At 62.6% G+C, this 17,188-nt stretch overlaps 1 protein-coding gene across 9 annotated transcripts in view; it reads left to right on the top strand.

The window, feature by feature from the left end:
• Positions 1-784: 784 nt before the first annotated feature.
• Positions 785-17,188, top strand: part of LOC141725428 (uncharacterized) — a 32,518-nt gene continuing 16,114 nt past the window's right edge. Inside the window, exons 1-3 of one of the 9 annotated variants that reach the window (XM_074528952.1) lie at positions 785-950; positions 1,102-1,162; positions 6,706-6,820. In XM_074528952.1, the coding sequence (XP_074385053.1) occupies positions 1,150-1,162; positions 6,706-6,820 (128 nt within the window). In that variant the 5' untranslated portion in view covers positions 785-950; positions 1,102-1,149. Of the gene's footprint in view, positions 951-1,101; positions 1,163-3,469; positions 3,794-4,122; positions 4,632-4,717; positions 5,170-6,240; positions 6,433-6,705; positions 6,821-17,188 lie in introns of those variants that run through there. The other 8 variants (XM_074528953.1, XR_012577282.1, XR_012577278.1 and 5 more) reach the window with 8 other exon arrangements.

Here is a 17,188-nt window from a genome sequence, read left to right as displayed (position 1 = left end):
ATTTGGGGGGCAAGGCGGGGGTCAAGACCCGGCCCAGCTGAGCTGAGCCTGTTTTAGCTCGGGCCTGGGCCGGGTTTGGGGGTTCTGCCGATATTGGGGCGGGGGGACATCCCATGGGGGCTGTGCTGGGCACGGCCACGGTGCTGGGGGGTGACAGGGAGGGACAGCCGGGTCCTGCAGGGCCACCAGCCCATAGGGACACCCTGGGGGTGACAGGGAGGGACAGAGAGATCCTGCAGGGCCACCAGCCCTTGGGGACACCCTGGGGGTGACAAAGAGGGACAGCCGGGTCCTGCAGGGCCACCAGCCCTTGGGGACACCCTGGGGGTGACAGGGAGGGACAGCCGGGTCCTGCAGTGCCACCAGCCCATAGGGACACTCTGGGGGTGACAGGGAGGGACAGCGGGGTCCTGCAGGGCCACCAGCCCTTGGGGACACCCTGGGGGTGACAGGGAGGGACAGCGGGGTCCTGCAGGGCCACCAGCCCTTGGGGACACTCTGGGGGTGACAGGGAGGGACAGCCGGGTCCTGCAGGGCCACCAGCCCTTGGGGACACCCTGGGGGTGACAGGGAGGGACAGCGGGGTCCTGCAGGGCCACCACCCCATAGGGACACCCTGGCTGTGTTCGGGTCCCCCCAGCACCGCCTGGGCACCCCCAGGCCGGGGTCAGGCAGGGCCGGGGTCCCCCCCGCACCCCCAGGGCCGAGCTGGGCCCCTTCCCTCGCTGGGGGGATGGATTACAGCCCCCAGATTAAAGCCGGGGCGGGAGATTAATCCTGGGGAGAGTTTGCCCGGTTTAATGGAGCGCCGTAAATACCAGGCGGGATTAGCGGGCTGTGCCGAGCCGCGCCGGGCCCAGCGCCACCCCCGAGGGTGGCAGGTCCCCTCAGGGCCACCTTTGGGACCGGCCCGGGTCTGTGGCTGCGACACAGCGGGAGCGGGAGCTGGGGTAAGAGACTCTGATTGAATAGCAATGACTGCATGATTTATGGTTTGCATTATTGCACGCCTCATTTGAATATATGCTAATCAGGCTTTTTTTTTCTTTTCCTTTTTTTTTTTTTTTTTTTCCCCTCTCTCCCCCTGGTTTTGTTTGTAAGATTTAGATTTGCTATGGCAACCCGCTGGCATGGAAGGAGCGCCAGGAAATGTCAGGGCGAGGTGAGCCCCGGGGAGGGGCCGGGGGCTTCGGCGGCGGCGGGGGGGACACGGGGTGCCGGTACCGGGCCCCGGGAACGGCGGAGGAGCCGCGGGCAGGGCGGGAGCGCCGGGAGCCGCACGTGCCAGCCGTGCCCGCAGCTCCGGTACCGCCCGTCGCGACAGGTCCCGAACCGGGCTCGGGGGTGCCCTGGGCTGTCCCCGGCCCCGCTCGGGTCCCTCGGAGGGGCCTTGCTGTCCCTGTGTCCCCAGCTCGCGGAGAGGGTGGCACTGCCCCAAGGGCGGCACCAGGGACCCGCTGCGGCCTCGGGGTGCTGGGGGTGGCACTGGGCAGGGACAGAGCGGCGCTGTCCCCAAGCACGGCCCGGTGTGGCCGCCTCTGGGCTCCGTGAGCCCTCGCACCGGCCCGGTCCATCCCGGTCCATCCCGGTCCATCCCGGTCCATCCCGGTCCGCTGCAGGCCCCACCGGGGTGGCCGCGCTGCTCGGGGGGCTCGGGGGGCTCAGCCGGGGCTTTGTCTGCGGCCGGGACCTGCCGGGGGTGCCCGCACCCCAATTTGGGGTCTGGGACCTTTCCGTCCGTGCCTGCCCTGGGTGGGTTTGGGGTTATTCCGTCCCTGCCAGCGGATCCATCCCTCGGGGGTGGTGTCCCCGTTCCGAGGGGACATCCCGGGTGTCCCCCCGCTGTCCCCACGCTCAGCTCTGCCCGTCCCGTGCCCGGGGACACTCCGGGCTGTGTCACGGTGTCCCTGCAGGGCCGCCCTCCCCAACCGGGACCGATCTCCGCTAACCGGGGCCGTTCCGGGGCAGCGCCGAGCCCCGGGGCTGCGGCCCCGACGGAACGGAGCTGGCCGGTCCCTCCTGGGGTCCCCGCCGCCCCAACCGGGGCCGAGCCGGGCACCGGGGCTGCCTGTCCCCCGGTGCATCCTCCCCCGAACACCCACTTGGTTGTTTTGCAAAAGCCCTGAAATATTCATGGCGCTGCGCCGAGCGCCTGTTAATGAATTTTTGATCAAAACTCCATCAAGGAGCCCAAATCCGCCACCCGCTCCCCTAAATCCGCGCCCTCTGGGGCGGGGGGCAGCGGGCCCGCCGGTACCGGGCGGCGGGAGGAGCCGGGCCCGGTCCGAGCGCCTTTTACCGGGGGAAACCCCGGGGCAAACCGGGGCTCTCACGGCCGCCGAGGGCGGGGATGGCGCCCCAGCACCGGGCACGGGAATTGCGAGGCTGCCGGCAAGATTTGGGGTGTCCGACGCCCTGGCCAGGCCTCCCGCCTCTCCCGGGGCCGGCGGGGAGCGGCCGAGCCGCCGGGAAGCCCCGGTTGGACGGGACGGGCCGCGTCCCGGTGCCCCCAGGCTCGGCCGAGGGGAATATTCGTTAATGAGGGAATGCATAAGCGGAGCTCATTAGGGGAGAGCGCGGAGCCCGGGGCCATCCCGGAGCACCGGGCCGGGGCGGGCAGGGCTCGGGCGGGCACCGGCAGCGGCACCGGCGCGGTCCCGGTTCGGCGGCGGCCACATCCCGGGGGCTCCGGGGGCTCAAACCAGGCCTGGATCTCGTCAGGGACTCCGGGTCTGCAGGGGTTGGGGGTCCCTGGGTGTCGCCCCTTCCCCGGGGCCGAATTTGGGGCGCGAACCCCCGGGCGCTGAACGGAGCCCCCCGGGGTTTTTTGGGGTTTTTTTTAGCGCTTCCAAAATCCCGGCGCGCCCGGGGGAACGGGGGGAGAGGGGAATCCGTTCCCGGGGGTTTGGAGGTGCTAACCCGCGGAGCAGCGAGGGGTTTGGCGTGGAATGAAATAAAACCCAGCCAATTTCTGCTTCATTTCCACGCAATAATCCCGCAGCGGCCCAGGAAAGGGGAGCGCCTTCCGCAGCCCCGGGAGGGGACACAGGGCAGGGGGACCCCCAAACCTCCCCGCGCCCCCCATGGGGTGCCCCAAATCCCGAGGGTCCCCGGGGAGGCGCGGTGGGGTCCCCGGAGCGGCCGGTGCCACCCGGTGCCTGTGCAGGGCCGCATCGGCGGGGTCAGCGGGATTACTGCTATTATTATTAATATTATTATTATTATTATTTCTCTTTTTATTTAAATAATAAAATCCTCGTTATTTTTAGGTTCTGCCGCTGCCAGAGCCGTCCCCCGCCCCCGCGCTCCCCCCAGCCCGGTTCCCCCCTCCCTCTCCAAGCTCCGGGCGAACCTATCCCGCTCCCGACGCGAGCGCGTCATTCCTTACGTAGTAAAATATGGAGAAAGCAAGGAAAAAAAAAAAAAAAAAAAAAAAAAGACGCATTTCTTTTTCCCCTCCTCTCTCCCATCTCCATTTCCAAAAGGGACAAAATGGATGTTTGGGCGGAATCCGCCCCCCGTCACTGCCGCCTCTCCCCGCGGCCCCGTTGGCGGCGGGGCCGGCGCTGCCCGGTGCGCTCGGGGGGTTCGGGCGGCGGGCAGACGTTCCCCGTTTAACCCCACGTAACGGCAACGTGATCGCGGGGGCTCCGCTTCCCGCGGCCCGGCCTGGATGGCCCCGGGCCCCGCGCCCCGCCCGCTGCCGGTGCCGCTTCCCCCCAGCCCCGGTGTCCCGGCGGTGCCGGCTCCCGCCGCCGCTAAGTCAGTAATGGACGCAGAGGTGCGGAGGGAGGTAAATAATCCCCTCCCCACTCCCTCTTTTTCCGCCGCCGTTTTCCCCCCTCTCCTGTGCCCCGCACTGAACTCCCCGCGCCGGTGCTGCTGCTGCCGGTGCCCCCGGTGCCGCCGGTGCCGCCGGTGCCCCCGGTGCTGCCGGTGCCGCCGGTGCTGCCGGTGCTGCCGGTGCTCTCGGTGCCGCCGGTTCCCGCGGGGCAGGGCAGGGCTGGGCGGGCACCGGCGGCCGCCCCGCTCCCCCTCCCGTTTCTCCCAACTTGGAGGAAGTCTGCGAGGGGGACCCCGCGCCTCCCCTTCCCTCGCCTGATATTTTTCAATTTTTTTTTAATTTTTTTTCGGGGGTGGGTGGGGTGTTGTTCGCCCTCCCCCCGCCCCATCCCGGATTAGGGTCCCGGCAGCCCCGGTGTGAGTGTCGGGCTGGGGGCGAGGTGGCGCGGGGAGGGGGGCCCGGGGACGAGGCGTGGAAAGCTGCCCTCCCTCCGGCTCCCGCAGCGCCGGGAACAATGGCCACGGGCTCCGTGGGGACAATGCCCGGCGGAGCCGAGCTGCTTGGGTTGCAGGACACGTCCTCCACCGCCTCGGCCACCCCGGGCCCCGGCCCCCCGCTCCCGGGGCCACGCACCCCCCGCTCCCCCGGCACCGTGGGAAAACGCGTGGCCGCGCTCGGCGGGGACACAAGGGAGGGGACACCAAACTTGGCCCAAAGTGTCCCCGCGCGGCTCCGGGGGTCCGGAGCGCTGCTCTGGGGTCCCCGCGGAGCCCTCCCGGCCGCTGTCACCCAGCGCGGCTCCGGCTCCTCCCGGGGCCCCGGCCGGTGCCGCGGCCGCGCTCAACAGGTCGGTACCGGGCCGGGCCCAGGTGCGCTCCCCCCGCGCGGCCGCCCGTTCCCAGGCGGGCCGCGCTCCCCCCGCGCCCCCCGCCCCTCATTATTCCTGTTATCCCAAGGCAGCCTCCGTGCCCAAACGCCGGCATGTGCGAGGCAAACAGAGCGCGATTGTTCCGAGCCTGGGAACGCGCGGAGGGGGCGCGGGGGCCGCCGCCCGCCGCCCCCCGCCCGGCCCCCGCTCAGACGCGATTGTGATGGAAATAGGCCTTTCCCCGCATGCTGTTGAACTTGATGTTGACTCCTTTTCTTTTTGGAGTTTCACATCTCCTCGCTCACTTGTTTTGTGGGAAAATTTTCTCCCGAGCTTCGGTGTGAAATTAATTAATCGGGGCCTCTAGATGGCAATGGGACACAAAAGGGGACAGCCCGGGGAAACTCCGGCAAACTCACAAAAGCCACCCCCGGGGTTTAGAGCCCCCGGGCCGGTCGGAGCGACTGCCCTGCCCTGCCCGGTGCCCGAGGTAAGGGGCTGCCGGAGCGGACTTTCGGTGTGTGCAGCTATTTTGATATTTTTTAAAATTATAATTTTGCGGGGGAAGGATTTGGGGTTTGAAAAAAAAAAATTAGAGAGCAGGGAGAAAGGGGCGTGGGGATGCTGTGTGGGGTTGGGGCGTTGTGTGGGCATTCCCTTCCATCCCTGCGTTAGTGCTAGGTTGTAAGAACAACAACAGGAAAAAAAATAGAAAGAAAAAAAAAGAACACAAGATAAAAAAATCCCCATGCAAAAGGCCGGGGTTGAATTCGGCATTTCTGGCAAAAGGAAGGAAAAATAATTAATTATCTTGGTTTGTTGCTATTTTTCCCCTTGGAAAAAAAAAAAAAAAAAAAAAAAGTATCTGGTGTTTTCTGCTGTGCCCGGCTGTGCCCGAGCGGGCACGGCGGGGATTCCGCGCCGTTGTTCCCCGAGCTGGGGAATCTGCGCCGCGCACGGGGACGGGGGAAAACGGGAAAACCAGTTGGGCTCCCAGTCTGGACTGGGAACGGTTTGTTCGATTCCCAGCGCCTTCCCTCGCCCGCAGTTTCGGCGTGTGGCGGGATCGGCGGCGGCGGGGGGAGAAATGGAAAATCAGATTTTCCTCGGAAGCGCTTGGCAGGGCAGGATGTGATGGCTTTGAGGAGCATCAATCTTTTGCAAAGCGTTCGGGGCTTCGGGGGAATATTTCCGCAAATATTTAGGCCAAAAATACGAGCGTCAAACGCCATCCCGCTCTTTGTTGCCACAACACCTTTGGGTGACAGCGGCTGCGGGAACAAAATCATGAAAATCTGTTAAATCTTTAGTTTTCCTCCACATCGATATTTTCAGCTGGGCAGAGATCCGGGGGAATTTTCCCCGGGGTTTGGGGACCCCTTTTCCTTGGGATCGCTCCCCCGAGCTGCTGGAATGGAGCGACGCGGAGGGAAACGACTCGTTGGGTTTTAAATGCAAATAATTTCCAGCGACGTTGGAGTCAAACGAGCGGAGGGGGGGGAAAAATTAGAGAAAACAAAAAATTGGGGCGGGAAAAGGAAAAGAAAAAGATGAGGAGGGGGAAAAAAAAATCTCGGTGGGGAAAAAAGCGGGGAGGGAAATAAACTGCAGAAAAATCCACTTTGGAAGGGAACCGGGCCGGGCGGGAGAGCGGCTCCGGTGCCCGGGGAGTGCCCGGTGCGAGGCCGCGGTGCCCAGGGAGGCTCCGGTGCCCACGGCAGGGGCGGGCTGGCACAGACTGATGGGCAGACAGACAGACGGACGGACGGACAGTCCCCAGGTGCGGGGCTGCCCCAATCCAGGCTGTCCCGGCCGTCCCCGCAGCCGAGGCCGTGTCCCAGCGCGGGCCTGCGCTGTGCCCACCCCGCGGGCGGGTGGCACCGGCCCCGGGCACCGCACGCCCTGCCAGCGGCGGGACCGGCCCCGGGCACCGGGCAGGGCTCCCCGGCGCCGCCCACCCCCGCCCCCGCCGCCGGCCCCGCCGCCAAAGTTGCTCCAAGTTGGAGCGATGGCGGCGGCTGCTCCTGACGCGTTTCTCTCTTTCCCTCCCCAGGTGGGCACGGCGGGCACCGGACACCGCGCGAGGCGGAGATAACGGCGGCTCCCCCAGCTCCTCGCCGGCGGCAGCCCCGGGACGCGGCCGGTGGCACCGGAGGGATGCGCGGCAGGTGCGGGACCCGCAGGTGGTGGCGTTACCGGGAACGGCGGCAACTTCCCGGCCCGGGGACCCCGCTCGGTGCGCTGGGACGGGACCCCGCGGCCGGCCGGGCTCCGGGGCTCCGGGGGAATGCGGGGCCGCCGTGCCCAGCCCCGCCGCTGCCTCCCGCCGAGGCGGCCGCCGGTTCCTGCGGCGAGCGCCGCGCTCGCACCGGAGCCCAACATGGCTGCTCCAGTGAAGGTATTTCAGCACACGGGGCTTGGGCCAGGGCACAACGGGGCACCGGAGGCGCCGGGGCAGGCCCCGCGCCCGCAGCCGCCGGGGAACCGGGCACAGGCCGGCGAGCAGCCGGTAAGTGGCGGGAGGAGCGGGCCCGGGCGGGCCCGGTGCAGCCCCGGGCGCGGACACGCGTGGGGCGGCCGCTCCCCCGGTGCCGCCGGTGCCCGGCTGCCCCCGCGCCTCCCGGGGCCGCCGAGCCGTGCCCAGAGGGCACCGGAGAGCGGCGGGGGCGAACCGGGCCCTGCGCGGTGCCAGCGGGGCCCTGGGCGGTGAGAGCGGCACCGGCGGCGCCCCCGCCGCCCCGAGCGGCCCCTCCCGGTACCGGGCTCGGGCCGGAGCGGCTCCCGGGGCCCCGGCGAGGCTCCGCCGGTGCCGCTCGTTCCTTCGGCGCTTGTTGCTGGGTTTTACCCTTCGGGCAAACGGCCCCGAGCCGTGGGCAGCGGGACACGGCGGAGCGGGCGGGCACCGGCGGCAGCGGGGCCGGGGCCACCGGTGGCCAGGGCGGAATCCCGGAGCCCCGGTTGGGAGGTACCGGGGGCTCGGCCCACGCGTGGAGCGGAGCGTGCCGAGGATGGCGGGCGGCAGCACCGGGGCCGTGCCGGGAACGAGCCGGGAATTTGGCACCGCTGGCACCGCGGCCCCGCTGGCCGCGCTCGGCCGGAGCCGCGGGGACGGTAACGGTGGTAATTAATAGCCATAATAATGATAATCAATTAGCGGCAGCTCGGTGGGAGAAGCACGGATGAGGCACGACCCCGCACGGCCCCGGTGGCGGCGCGGCCGCCGTTCAGCACCACGGAGAGCGGCGGGGCCGGTGCCCGGTTCCCGGTGCCCGGTGGCGGCGGGAGGAGGCTCCGCTCGCTCCCCGCGATGCTGCGGCCGCCGCTGGCAGCTTGGGGGGCTCCGGCCAAGGGCTGCCCGGCCCTGGGGGTGCCCGGTGCTGGGCAGAGAGCCCCGGTGATCACGGAGAGCCCCCGGTGCTGGCGGGTTGGCATTTCCGCAGGCGCCGCCGTTCCTTCCCGCGCCGATATTCCATATATTCCATAGGTTCTATAGATTCCATATATTCTATATATTCTCTATATTCTGTCTGTATAGGTGTGGGTATCTAAAAGGCCGAGTGCGGGCAGCAGGGGCCGGGGCGGATCTCTGCCTCCCTCCCGAAACTGGAGCACCGGGAGCGGGAGCCGGGCCCCGCCGCCCAGCCCGAGCCGCCGCTCCCGGTGTGCATGGCCGGGGCGCAGCCCCGCACCGTGCCCGGGCCGCGGGCACAGCCCCGGCCTCCTGTCGGTTTCGTTTTCCGCCGTTTCACCGGGGCTCGGGGCCATGAGGCGGCCCCGGGAGGGCTGCGGAGCCCGGGCCAGGCCGGGGGACCGGGGACGTGCCGAGCCTGGGGACAACCGGGGGCACATTCGGGGGCCCTGCGTGGCTGTGGGTGCGTGTGCGGGGACATGCGGGCACCCGGGTCAGTGTGACCATCGGTGTGAGCGGGGCACCGGGCAGGGACGAGCGCTGCGTGTGCTCCGCTGTGCCCGGGCACCTCGGCGTGGTCCGTGCCCGCCGGGGTCGCGGCTGTGCCCCCGGTGGGTGCCGGGGAAAGGCCCCGGTGCCCCCGCCCCGGCCGGTGCTGCCCCGGGGGAGCGGAGCGCGGCCGCCGCACCGGGCAGCGCCGGCGGGACCGGCCCCGGGCGGCCGCACGGGGGGGACGTGGAGCCGGACCTGGGCCCCGCGCCCCGGGCCTGCCCCGCCGCCCCTCCGAGCCGCGGCCGCGCGTTCTCCCGGGCCAGGGGGGTTCTCCGCGGCCGAGGCCGGGCCCGTCCGTGGGCTCCGTTCTACCGGGGATAACGCGTGGTTCGAGCCCCGCTTGACTCCCGAGCATCCTCCAAATTTCCCTCTGCAAGCGGCTCCCCGAGCGCAGCCCCGACGGGAGGGACCGGCCCGGCCGCCCCGCGCCCCCGGGGCCGCTCCTCCTCCCCGGGCACGGGGATTTAACCCAGCCCGGCCCCCGGCAGCGCCCGGCCCGAGCGGGGTTACCCCCGGGGCACCGCCGCCTCCCCGACGGGGCGGGCCGGCTGCGGCGGCGGCGGCACCGGCGGGGCCCGGCCCGAGCAGACGGAGCGGCCCCCGGGGACAGCGGCGGCCGCGGCGAATGGCGCGGCCCCGCCCGGGGGGTGACCCCTGCCCCGGCCCCACGCCCGGGCCGTCCCAGCCCCGCCGCTCGGGCTTTGTCCCCGCCGGCCGCCCCGGCCCTCCCCCGCTCCCCGCCCTGCAGCCACTCCGGCTCTGCCTCAACTTTGGAGGCAGGGCCCGGAGCGGCCGGGCGGCGGGAGAGGCACCGGCACCGGCACCGGCACCGGGCGGGGATGGCCACCCCCGTCCCATTCCCCATTTCCGTCCCCGTCCTTTTCCCATCTCCGTCCCCATCCCCGTCCCCGTCCCGGGCCGAGCCCCCTCCGCTCCCCGCCAGCCCGGGAAGGATGCGCTGACCCGGAGCCGTCGGCAGCCGCGGGATGCGCAGGTACCCCCGCTCCGGGCACCCTCCCGGGACCCTCCCGGGGCTCTCCCGTTGGGCACCGGGGCAGCCGCTCCGCCGATTCCCCCCGAGCGGCCGCAGCTCCCCGGGAACAGCCCCGCCGGTACCGGGGCCCTGCCCGGAGCCCCCGGTGGGGACGGGGCCGTCCCGGGTGACGCCCCCGGGCAATTCCCGGCCCGGAGCCGCGGGAGGTGCGGGGTCCCTGCCGGGTTTGCGGGGCCCGGGAGAGGATGAGGGAGGAAGGGGAGGAAGAGGAGAAGAGCGCGGGGGGACCCCGGGGCCCTTTGGGGCTGGACCCGTCCCTTGCCCCGGTACTTTCCTGACTCAGCAGTTCCGTGCCGGTAACTCCGGGAATTATCGGGTGGGCTGGGGCTGGGGCTGGGGGCGAGTCTGGGGCTGGCACGGACCTGGGTGCGCCCTGGGCCTGAGTGTGGGGCTGTTCCTGGGGAGACACGCGGTGCCACTCCTGTCCAATGCCACCCCTGTCCTGTGCCATCCCCACTCCCTGCCCCCCCTGTGCCATCCCTGTCCTGTGCCACTCCTGTGCCGTGCCACCCTTGTGCCACCCGTTCCCCGTGCCAACCCTGCCCCATGCCACCCGTGTTCCATGCCATCCCTGCCCTGTCCCGTGCCATCCTTGCCCCATCCCATCCCCAGGCTGAGCCCACTTTGGGGTCCAGCTCCTTTTGGGGGCACCAACATCCCCCTGTGGGCACCGGGGGTGGCCGTGCCACATTCCAGGGCACCGCAGCCCATCCCTGCTGTGCCACCCTGGGATTCCATTGTGGTGGCACCGAGGGGACAGAGCTGGGGCGCCGATGGCCGCAGAGCTGGGCGGGTTTTTCTCTTTGGTTATCTAGCTGTATGAGTGTATGTGATATCATAAAGCTAGAGAACCGAATGTAAAAACCCCCTCACCGTCCTCCAGGATTGGGGGCCTCGCTGCCCTCCGGGCTGCCCGAGCCTCCAGCCCCGCTGCCTTCGTGGAATTTTACCTTTCATCGCTTTTTGCTGAGGCCCAGAGCTGGTGCCTGTGCCTGGCTGGTGATTTCACTTCCAACACTTCCAACCTCCAACCACAGTGCTTTGATTTTATTAATTTTTCCTCTTTTAAATTTTTTAAAATTTTTTCTTTTTTATTATTTTTAATTTAAAAATTTCTTTTAATTTTTTTTAATTTTAAATTTCTTTTATTTTTAATTTTTTTATTTCTAATTTTTTTATTTCTATTTTTTTATTTTTAATTTTTTTTTTTGCCGCCGTGGTTTTAATTTCCACCCCGACAATTAACTGGCACCGCAGATAAAAGAAACGAGGCCAGCTCCGAGAGAACCCCCTGAGAAACGCTGTTTATAACCGAGTGGAAGGAAAGTTGCTTAAATATATTACAGCATGCAAATTTTAATTTAGCACCAGCCCCGTTCCGAGGCCGATTTATCTGCCGGGGAAGGGAAATAAATCATCGCCGCTCTCACTGTGTCTGCGGAGAGATCGCAGCTTTGTTCTTCCAGAGGGGGATTTGGGAGCATCAGATCCCCCCAGGATCCCCCTGGCTTTGGGATCCTCCTTCCCTCCCGCTCCCATCCACCGCAGGGATGTGCGGCTGCCCCTGGGATCGGCCCAGGGATGGTGCTGGGGTGAGGGACGGCTCCGAGGGGCGACCCCAAAGGCTGATCTGTGCCTGGTTATTGCTGGGAACCCCAGGAAGGCCTTGCCAGGGGGGCTTTGGGGTGCAGTCCAAGGGAGAACCTTCAATGGTGACCCCAAAGGTTGATCTGTGTCTGGTTATTGCTGGGAACCCCAGCAAGGCCTTGCCAGGAGGGTTTTGGTGACCCCCAAAGGTTGATCTGTGCCCTGTTATTGCTGGGAACCCCAGGAAGGCCTTGCCGGGAGGGTTTTGGGGTGCAGCACTCGATGGTGATCCCAAAGGTTGATCTGTGCCTCGTTATTGCTGGGAATGCCAGGAAGGCCTTGCCAGGAGGGTTTTGGTGACCCCAAAGGCTGATCCGTGCCCTGTTATTGCTGGGAACCCCAGGAAGGCCTTGCCGGGGGGGGGTTGTGTCTGCTCTTCCACCCAAAGGCTGCAGCAGAGGAGGAATTTGGGTGGAAATCAACAGGTTTGGCCGGGAGAGGAGCAGATTCCCTGTCGTGGATCCACCCCTGGGGTCCATCCCTGGGGTCCATCCCTGGGGTCCATCCCTGGCACCCCCGGCCTCACCCAGCTCGGGGCCTTTCCTGGGCAGGAACCTGGGCTGTGTTTGTGGTGTGGGATGGGGCAGGGACAGCCCCAGGCACCCCAAAATGCGCTGTGGGGTGAAGAGGAAGCAATTCCCAATGCCCCCGTGCCCCATGGGGGTCCCACACGGGCTGAGGCTGGGAATGGCAGCGCTGCGGCCTTGATGTGTCCTTGGGGGACACCCCGATCCTGAGGGGGAATGTGCCCCGTCCTGGGGGTGCTGCCACCCTGGGTGGGCTCAGGGACCCTTCCCCGTGCCCCCAGCTCTGCCCAAGGGCTGCGGGAACAGCGTTTCCCTTCTGCCACCCCCGGCTCTCCCAGCTCCGATCCCGCGGCTCCTGTGAGGGTTTGGGCAGAGAATTCCCGAGGTCCTGAGGCTGGAAGGAGCCTCTGGCTGGTGGGGACAGCTGGGGACAGCCAGGGGTGGCTGTGCCACCCTGGAGGGACACACAAGCAATGCCACCCTCAGCTCTCCCACTCCCAACCCCAAAAACCCCAAACCCCAAATCCCAGCTGGGACCCGCCAGGGGAGGGAAGGGCTCCAGGAACCCTCCCCTCCCTCCTGACGCCTTGTAAACCATTTAGCAGGAATTGCTTAAAATAGGTTCCACTTTAAGGACTTATCTGCTGAATACCATTAATTTTCTGGGGTTCGTTAAAAGCAAACTTGGTCTCATAGCAACGGAATCTATTCCAGGGAAGCAGCCAATTGCAGGGTGTGCAAGCCAAGGCTCAGAGAAAAGGAGCCTTTCAGGTTTATTCCAGGCCTCTGTGCCTTTTTTTTTTAATTTTTTTTTTTTTTCTTTCCCAGAGAAGTTTTTAACTTGCAGTGTTTTTATTCCCCGGTGGAATATTTCAGATTTTCTACCCGGCAAAAAAAGGAAAATATTGTGGGGTGTGTGCGTGGGGTGGGTGAAATCGCCGCGGTTGTGTGGGCAGGGATGGAGCCTGTTTGGGACAGGGGGTGGCACTGCCAATGTCACCATGGGGGTGGCACTGCCGATGTCACCATGGGGTGGCACTGCCAATGTCACCTGGGGTTGGTACTGCCAGTGTCACCCTGGGGTGGCACTGCCAATGTCAGTCTGGGGTGGCACTGCCAATGTCACCATGGGGTGACACTGCCAATGTCACCTGGGGTTGGTACTGCCAATGTCACCCTGGGGTTGGCACTGCCGATGTCACCCTGGGGTTGGCACTGCCAATGTCACCCTGGGGTGACACTGCCAATGTCACCTGGGGTTGGCACTGCCAATGTCACCCTGGGGTGGCACTGCCAATGTCACCCTGGGGTGGCCCCGCGGGGTTTGGGAGCTGCTGGAAACGTGGGGCCGTTAATCCCCAGCTCATTCCCGGCCCGGCTGCAGGAATTGTCATCATTTCCCTTTAATCCCATCTCCTTCCTCTCCTCCATCAGGCCTGAGCTGCAATCTCATTCCAGGGGATGTTCCCAAGGGATAATCCCGCAGATCTCGGGGGGCCCCGGGACACAGGGGGGGTTCCCAGCCCTGGGCAGCAATGATGGATTTGGGATAAACTGGGAATCTCCATCCTGGATTGCTGATGGATTTGGGGTAAACTGGGAATCTCCATCCTGGATTGCTGATGGATTTGGGATAAACTGGGAATCTCCATCCTGGATTGCTGATGGATTTGGGATAAACTGGGAATCTCCATCCTGGTTCCCAGCCCTCTTCGAGGATTTGGGCCAGCGCCCCAAACCCAGCAGAGCCGAGCGAGGAGGGGGCAAGGGGTGCCCCCAAATCCCCTGAGGATGGGAATGGCTCCGTTTTTGGGATGCTGGGATGGAGCTGCTGGCTCAGGGCTGGGGTCCAGCTTTGGGATCGGGGCTGGGATGAAGAAGAGCCCTGGGTTGAGCAGTGCAGGGTTTGGGGTGGTGAGAGGAGGCAGCTCCACCCCGGCCTGGTGGTGGGATCAGCCAAAAACCCCAAAAATTACCCGACCTCCCCCCCGCCAGCAGCACAGTATCCAGGATTTTATTGGGAATTGGAGTTTGGAGCTGTCCACACCACCAGCCTCATTCCCAGAGTTCCTGATTTTAACCTCAAATCCTGAATTTCCCCGTCCCTGGGCCAGCAGCCTGTGCCGCCCTCCAGCCCTGACATTTCCCACCCCAATCTGACGATTCTTCAACCTGACAGCAGCGAGGGAGAGGAAAAAAAAATCATTTATGATAAAAGTCCCACTTAAAGGGACACAAAAGGGTGGAAATCCCAGACAAAACCATTTAGGGGATGGAGGAAATGGAAAATCCAGGGATGGGTTTGAGCTGAGCCTAATTTAGGAACCAGCAGAGCCCGGGCCATGGTGAAGAGCAATTCCTCCCAGCTGGGTTGGGGAAGATCCTGGATTTTTACTCTTTAGGTGCTGATTTTCATGGGTGGAAATTCCAGCCTGGAAAAATCAGGGGCTGGAGGAGGAGGAGGAGGAGGAGAAATGGAGGATGGAGGGATGGAGGGATGGAGGAGGAGGAGGGTGGAAATTCCAGCCTGGAAAAGGAGGAGGAAGAGGAGGGAGAGGAAAGAGAGGTGGGAAACTCCAGCAGTGCTGGGGGGATGGAGCTGAGCCCAGCTGGGCTGGTGAGACCCCTGGGACAGTCCCAGGACATCGGGATCTGCTCCCAGAAGTTCAGGATTTCTCCCCCAGGTTTCTGGGATCTGTTCCTTGGATCTCTGTTCCCAGCCCCACGTGTTCCCTCCCTGGATTTTTATTTATTTTATTTTATTTTTTTAATGGAGAAATTATTATTTACAGTTTAATATCTTCATGTTTCTATGGAAACTGTGCGGGGTGGGGAAGTCCAAACGAGCCGGGAAAAGCGGGAATGTGGGGAAGGAGGGCTGGGAATGCCCAGGGGGACGGGGATGCTGGAAACGAGAGGAGCAGGAGCTCGGCCTGGGGTGGGGACCTGTGCTTTGTCCCCCTGCAAAACCAAACCCAAACCCAAATACAAACCCAATTCCAAACCCAAATCAAAATCCAAACCTAAATCCAAATCCAAACCTAATTCCAAACCCAAATCAAAATCCAAACCTAAATCCAAATCCACGGGATTTCTATGGGATGATTTGATGGGATTTCCATGGGATATTTCCATGGGGTTTCCATGGGATATTTCCATGGGATCTCCATGGGATTTACATAGGAATTCCATGGGGTCTCCAAGGGATATTTCCATGGGATTTCCATGGGGTTTCCATGAGATATTTCCATGGGATTTCCATGGGGTTTCCATGAGATTTCCATGCGATTTCCATGAGATCTCCATGGGATCTCCATGGGATATTTCCATCATATTTCCATGGGATTTCCATGGGATATTTCCATAGGATATTTCCATAGGATCTCCATGGGATATCCGTAGGATTTCCATGGGATTTCCATGGGATATTTCCATGGGATTTCCATGGGATATTTCCATAGGATATTTCCATAAGTTCTCCATGCGATTTCCATGAGATCTCCATGGGATCTCCATGGGATATTTCCATGGGATCTCCATGGGATATTTCCATTATATTTCCATGGAATCTCCATGGGATATTTCCATAGGATATTTCCATAAGTTCTCCATGGGTTATCCATAGGATTTCCATGGGATCTCCATGGGATATTTCCATGGGATTTCCATGGGATATTTCCATGATATTTCCATGGCATCTCTACGGGATATTCCATCATATTTCCCTGGGATTTCAGTGCCCGGGCGCCGCGGGCACCCCAGGCTGGCGCTGGCGCCGCTGCTGGTGCGGAAGGAGCGCGGTGGCACGGCCCCGTTGCGCTAATGGCAGGTGACAGGGACGCGCCCGTGGTGACAGGGACGCGCCCGTGGCCACGGGAGGTGTCCCCGGCCCCGCTCGTGTCACAAAGGATCTGATCAGGAGCCACCAGGAAAGGTCAGCCGGGAAAAGCACCCGGGGATGTCGCCGTGTCCGTGCGTCCGTCCCGCTGCCCTCGGTGTCAGAGCGAAAAACAAACCCGAGCGCTTCAAAATAGAAATGAAAATGAAAATAATATTGAAAGTAAGAATGAAAATAAAATAAAATAATAAAAACTATTGTAAAGGTAAAAATAAAATAATAATAATAAAAATTTAGAGAATAAAAATAATTAAAATTTAAATAATAAAATATTTTTTAAATTTAAAATTTAAAATTAGAAATGAATAGAAAGAATTAAAAATAAAGATAAAAAATAAAGATAAAGATAAAAATAAAAATAAAAATAAAAATAAAATAAAAATAAAAATAAAAATAAAAATAAAAATAAAAATAAAAATAAAAATAAAAGTAAAAATAAAAGTAAAACTAAAAATAAAAATTAACACTAACATAAAAATAAAAATAACAATACAATTTAAATTAAAATATAAATAAAATTAAAATTAAAAATATAAATAATAAAAATTAAGATTCTATTGGAGGGTTGTGCTGGCGGAGCTTTGGGGATGGTGGTTTTGAGGTTTCCTCTGCCACCACCAGAAATGGATTTATTTTTTTGTAATGGAAATCACGAGCTTGGCGCTGCTCTGGGGCTGAGGTGTGCAGTGATGGGGTTTTGGGGTCCCAAAGTCTGTGAAGGGTGCAGTGATGGGGTTTTGGGGTCCCGAAGTCTGTGAAGGGTGCAGTGATGGGGTTTTGGGGTCCCAAAGTCCGTGAAGGGGGCAGTGATGGGGTTTTGGGGTCTCCATGGCTGAGGTGGGGACTGAGGCGCAGGATGGGGATTTTGGGGTCCCTGTGTCTGTAGGACAGCAGTGTCACCGTCCCTGTGTCCCCTCCCCTCTGTGCTCCCACACCAACCCCGGGCTCCGCCGCTTTCCAAACCTCATTTTTCACCCCAAACCCAAACATTCCAACATCGGGGCCAGACTGGGGAGGGGGACAGAGACCCCAAAGCAGGAACCTCCCAAACCCCAAACCCCAAACGCCATTCCCGAACCCCATTCCCGAACCCCATTCCCCATTCCCAAACCTCTCTTTAGGGCTGAAATCCCTCCCCAGCTGCAATTCCCAAACCTTGGAGGGGCCACACGTATTCACCCCAGCCTTGCATCCCCGGCCTTGCACACCTGTGTGTCCCTGCCTTGCACACGCGTGTGCATCCCCGGCCTTGCACACTTGTGCCCCCCACCCTTGCACACCTCTGTGTGTCCCCCACCTGGTGCTTTGCTGCTCTCCGGGAACAATGAGCTGTGAGTTTGTGGTTTTGTGGTTCGCGTTTTTGCGGTTTTCTGTGGGTTTGTGGATTTTTTGCGGTTTGTTTTGTGGGTTTATGCTTTTAGCCACTCCTGAATGGGCTTTTTTTGTTTT

Source organism: Zonotrichia albicollis, chromosome 29 (genome assembly GCF_047830755.1).
Source record: "Zonotrichia albicollis isolate bZonAlb1 chromosome 29, bZonAlb1.hap1, whole genome shotgun sequence".
In the NCBI taxonomy this organism is placed as follows: Eukaryota; Metazoa; Chordata; class Aves; order Passeriformes; family Passerellidae; genus Zonotrichia; species Zonotrichia albicollis.
This window is presented reverse-complemented; position numbering and strand designations above follow the sequence as displayed.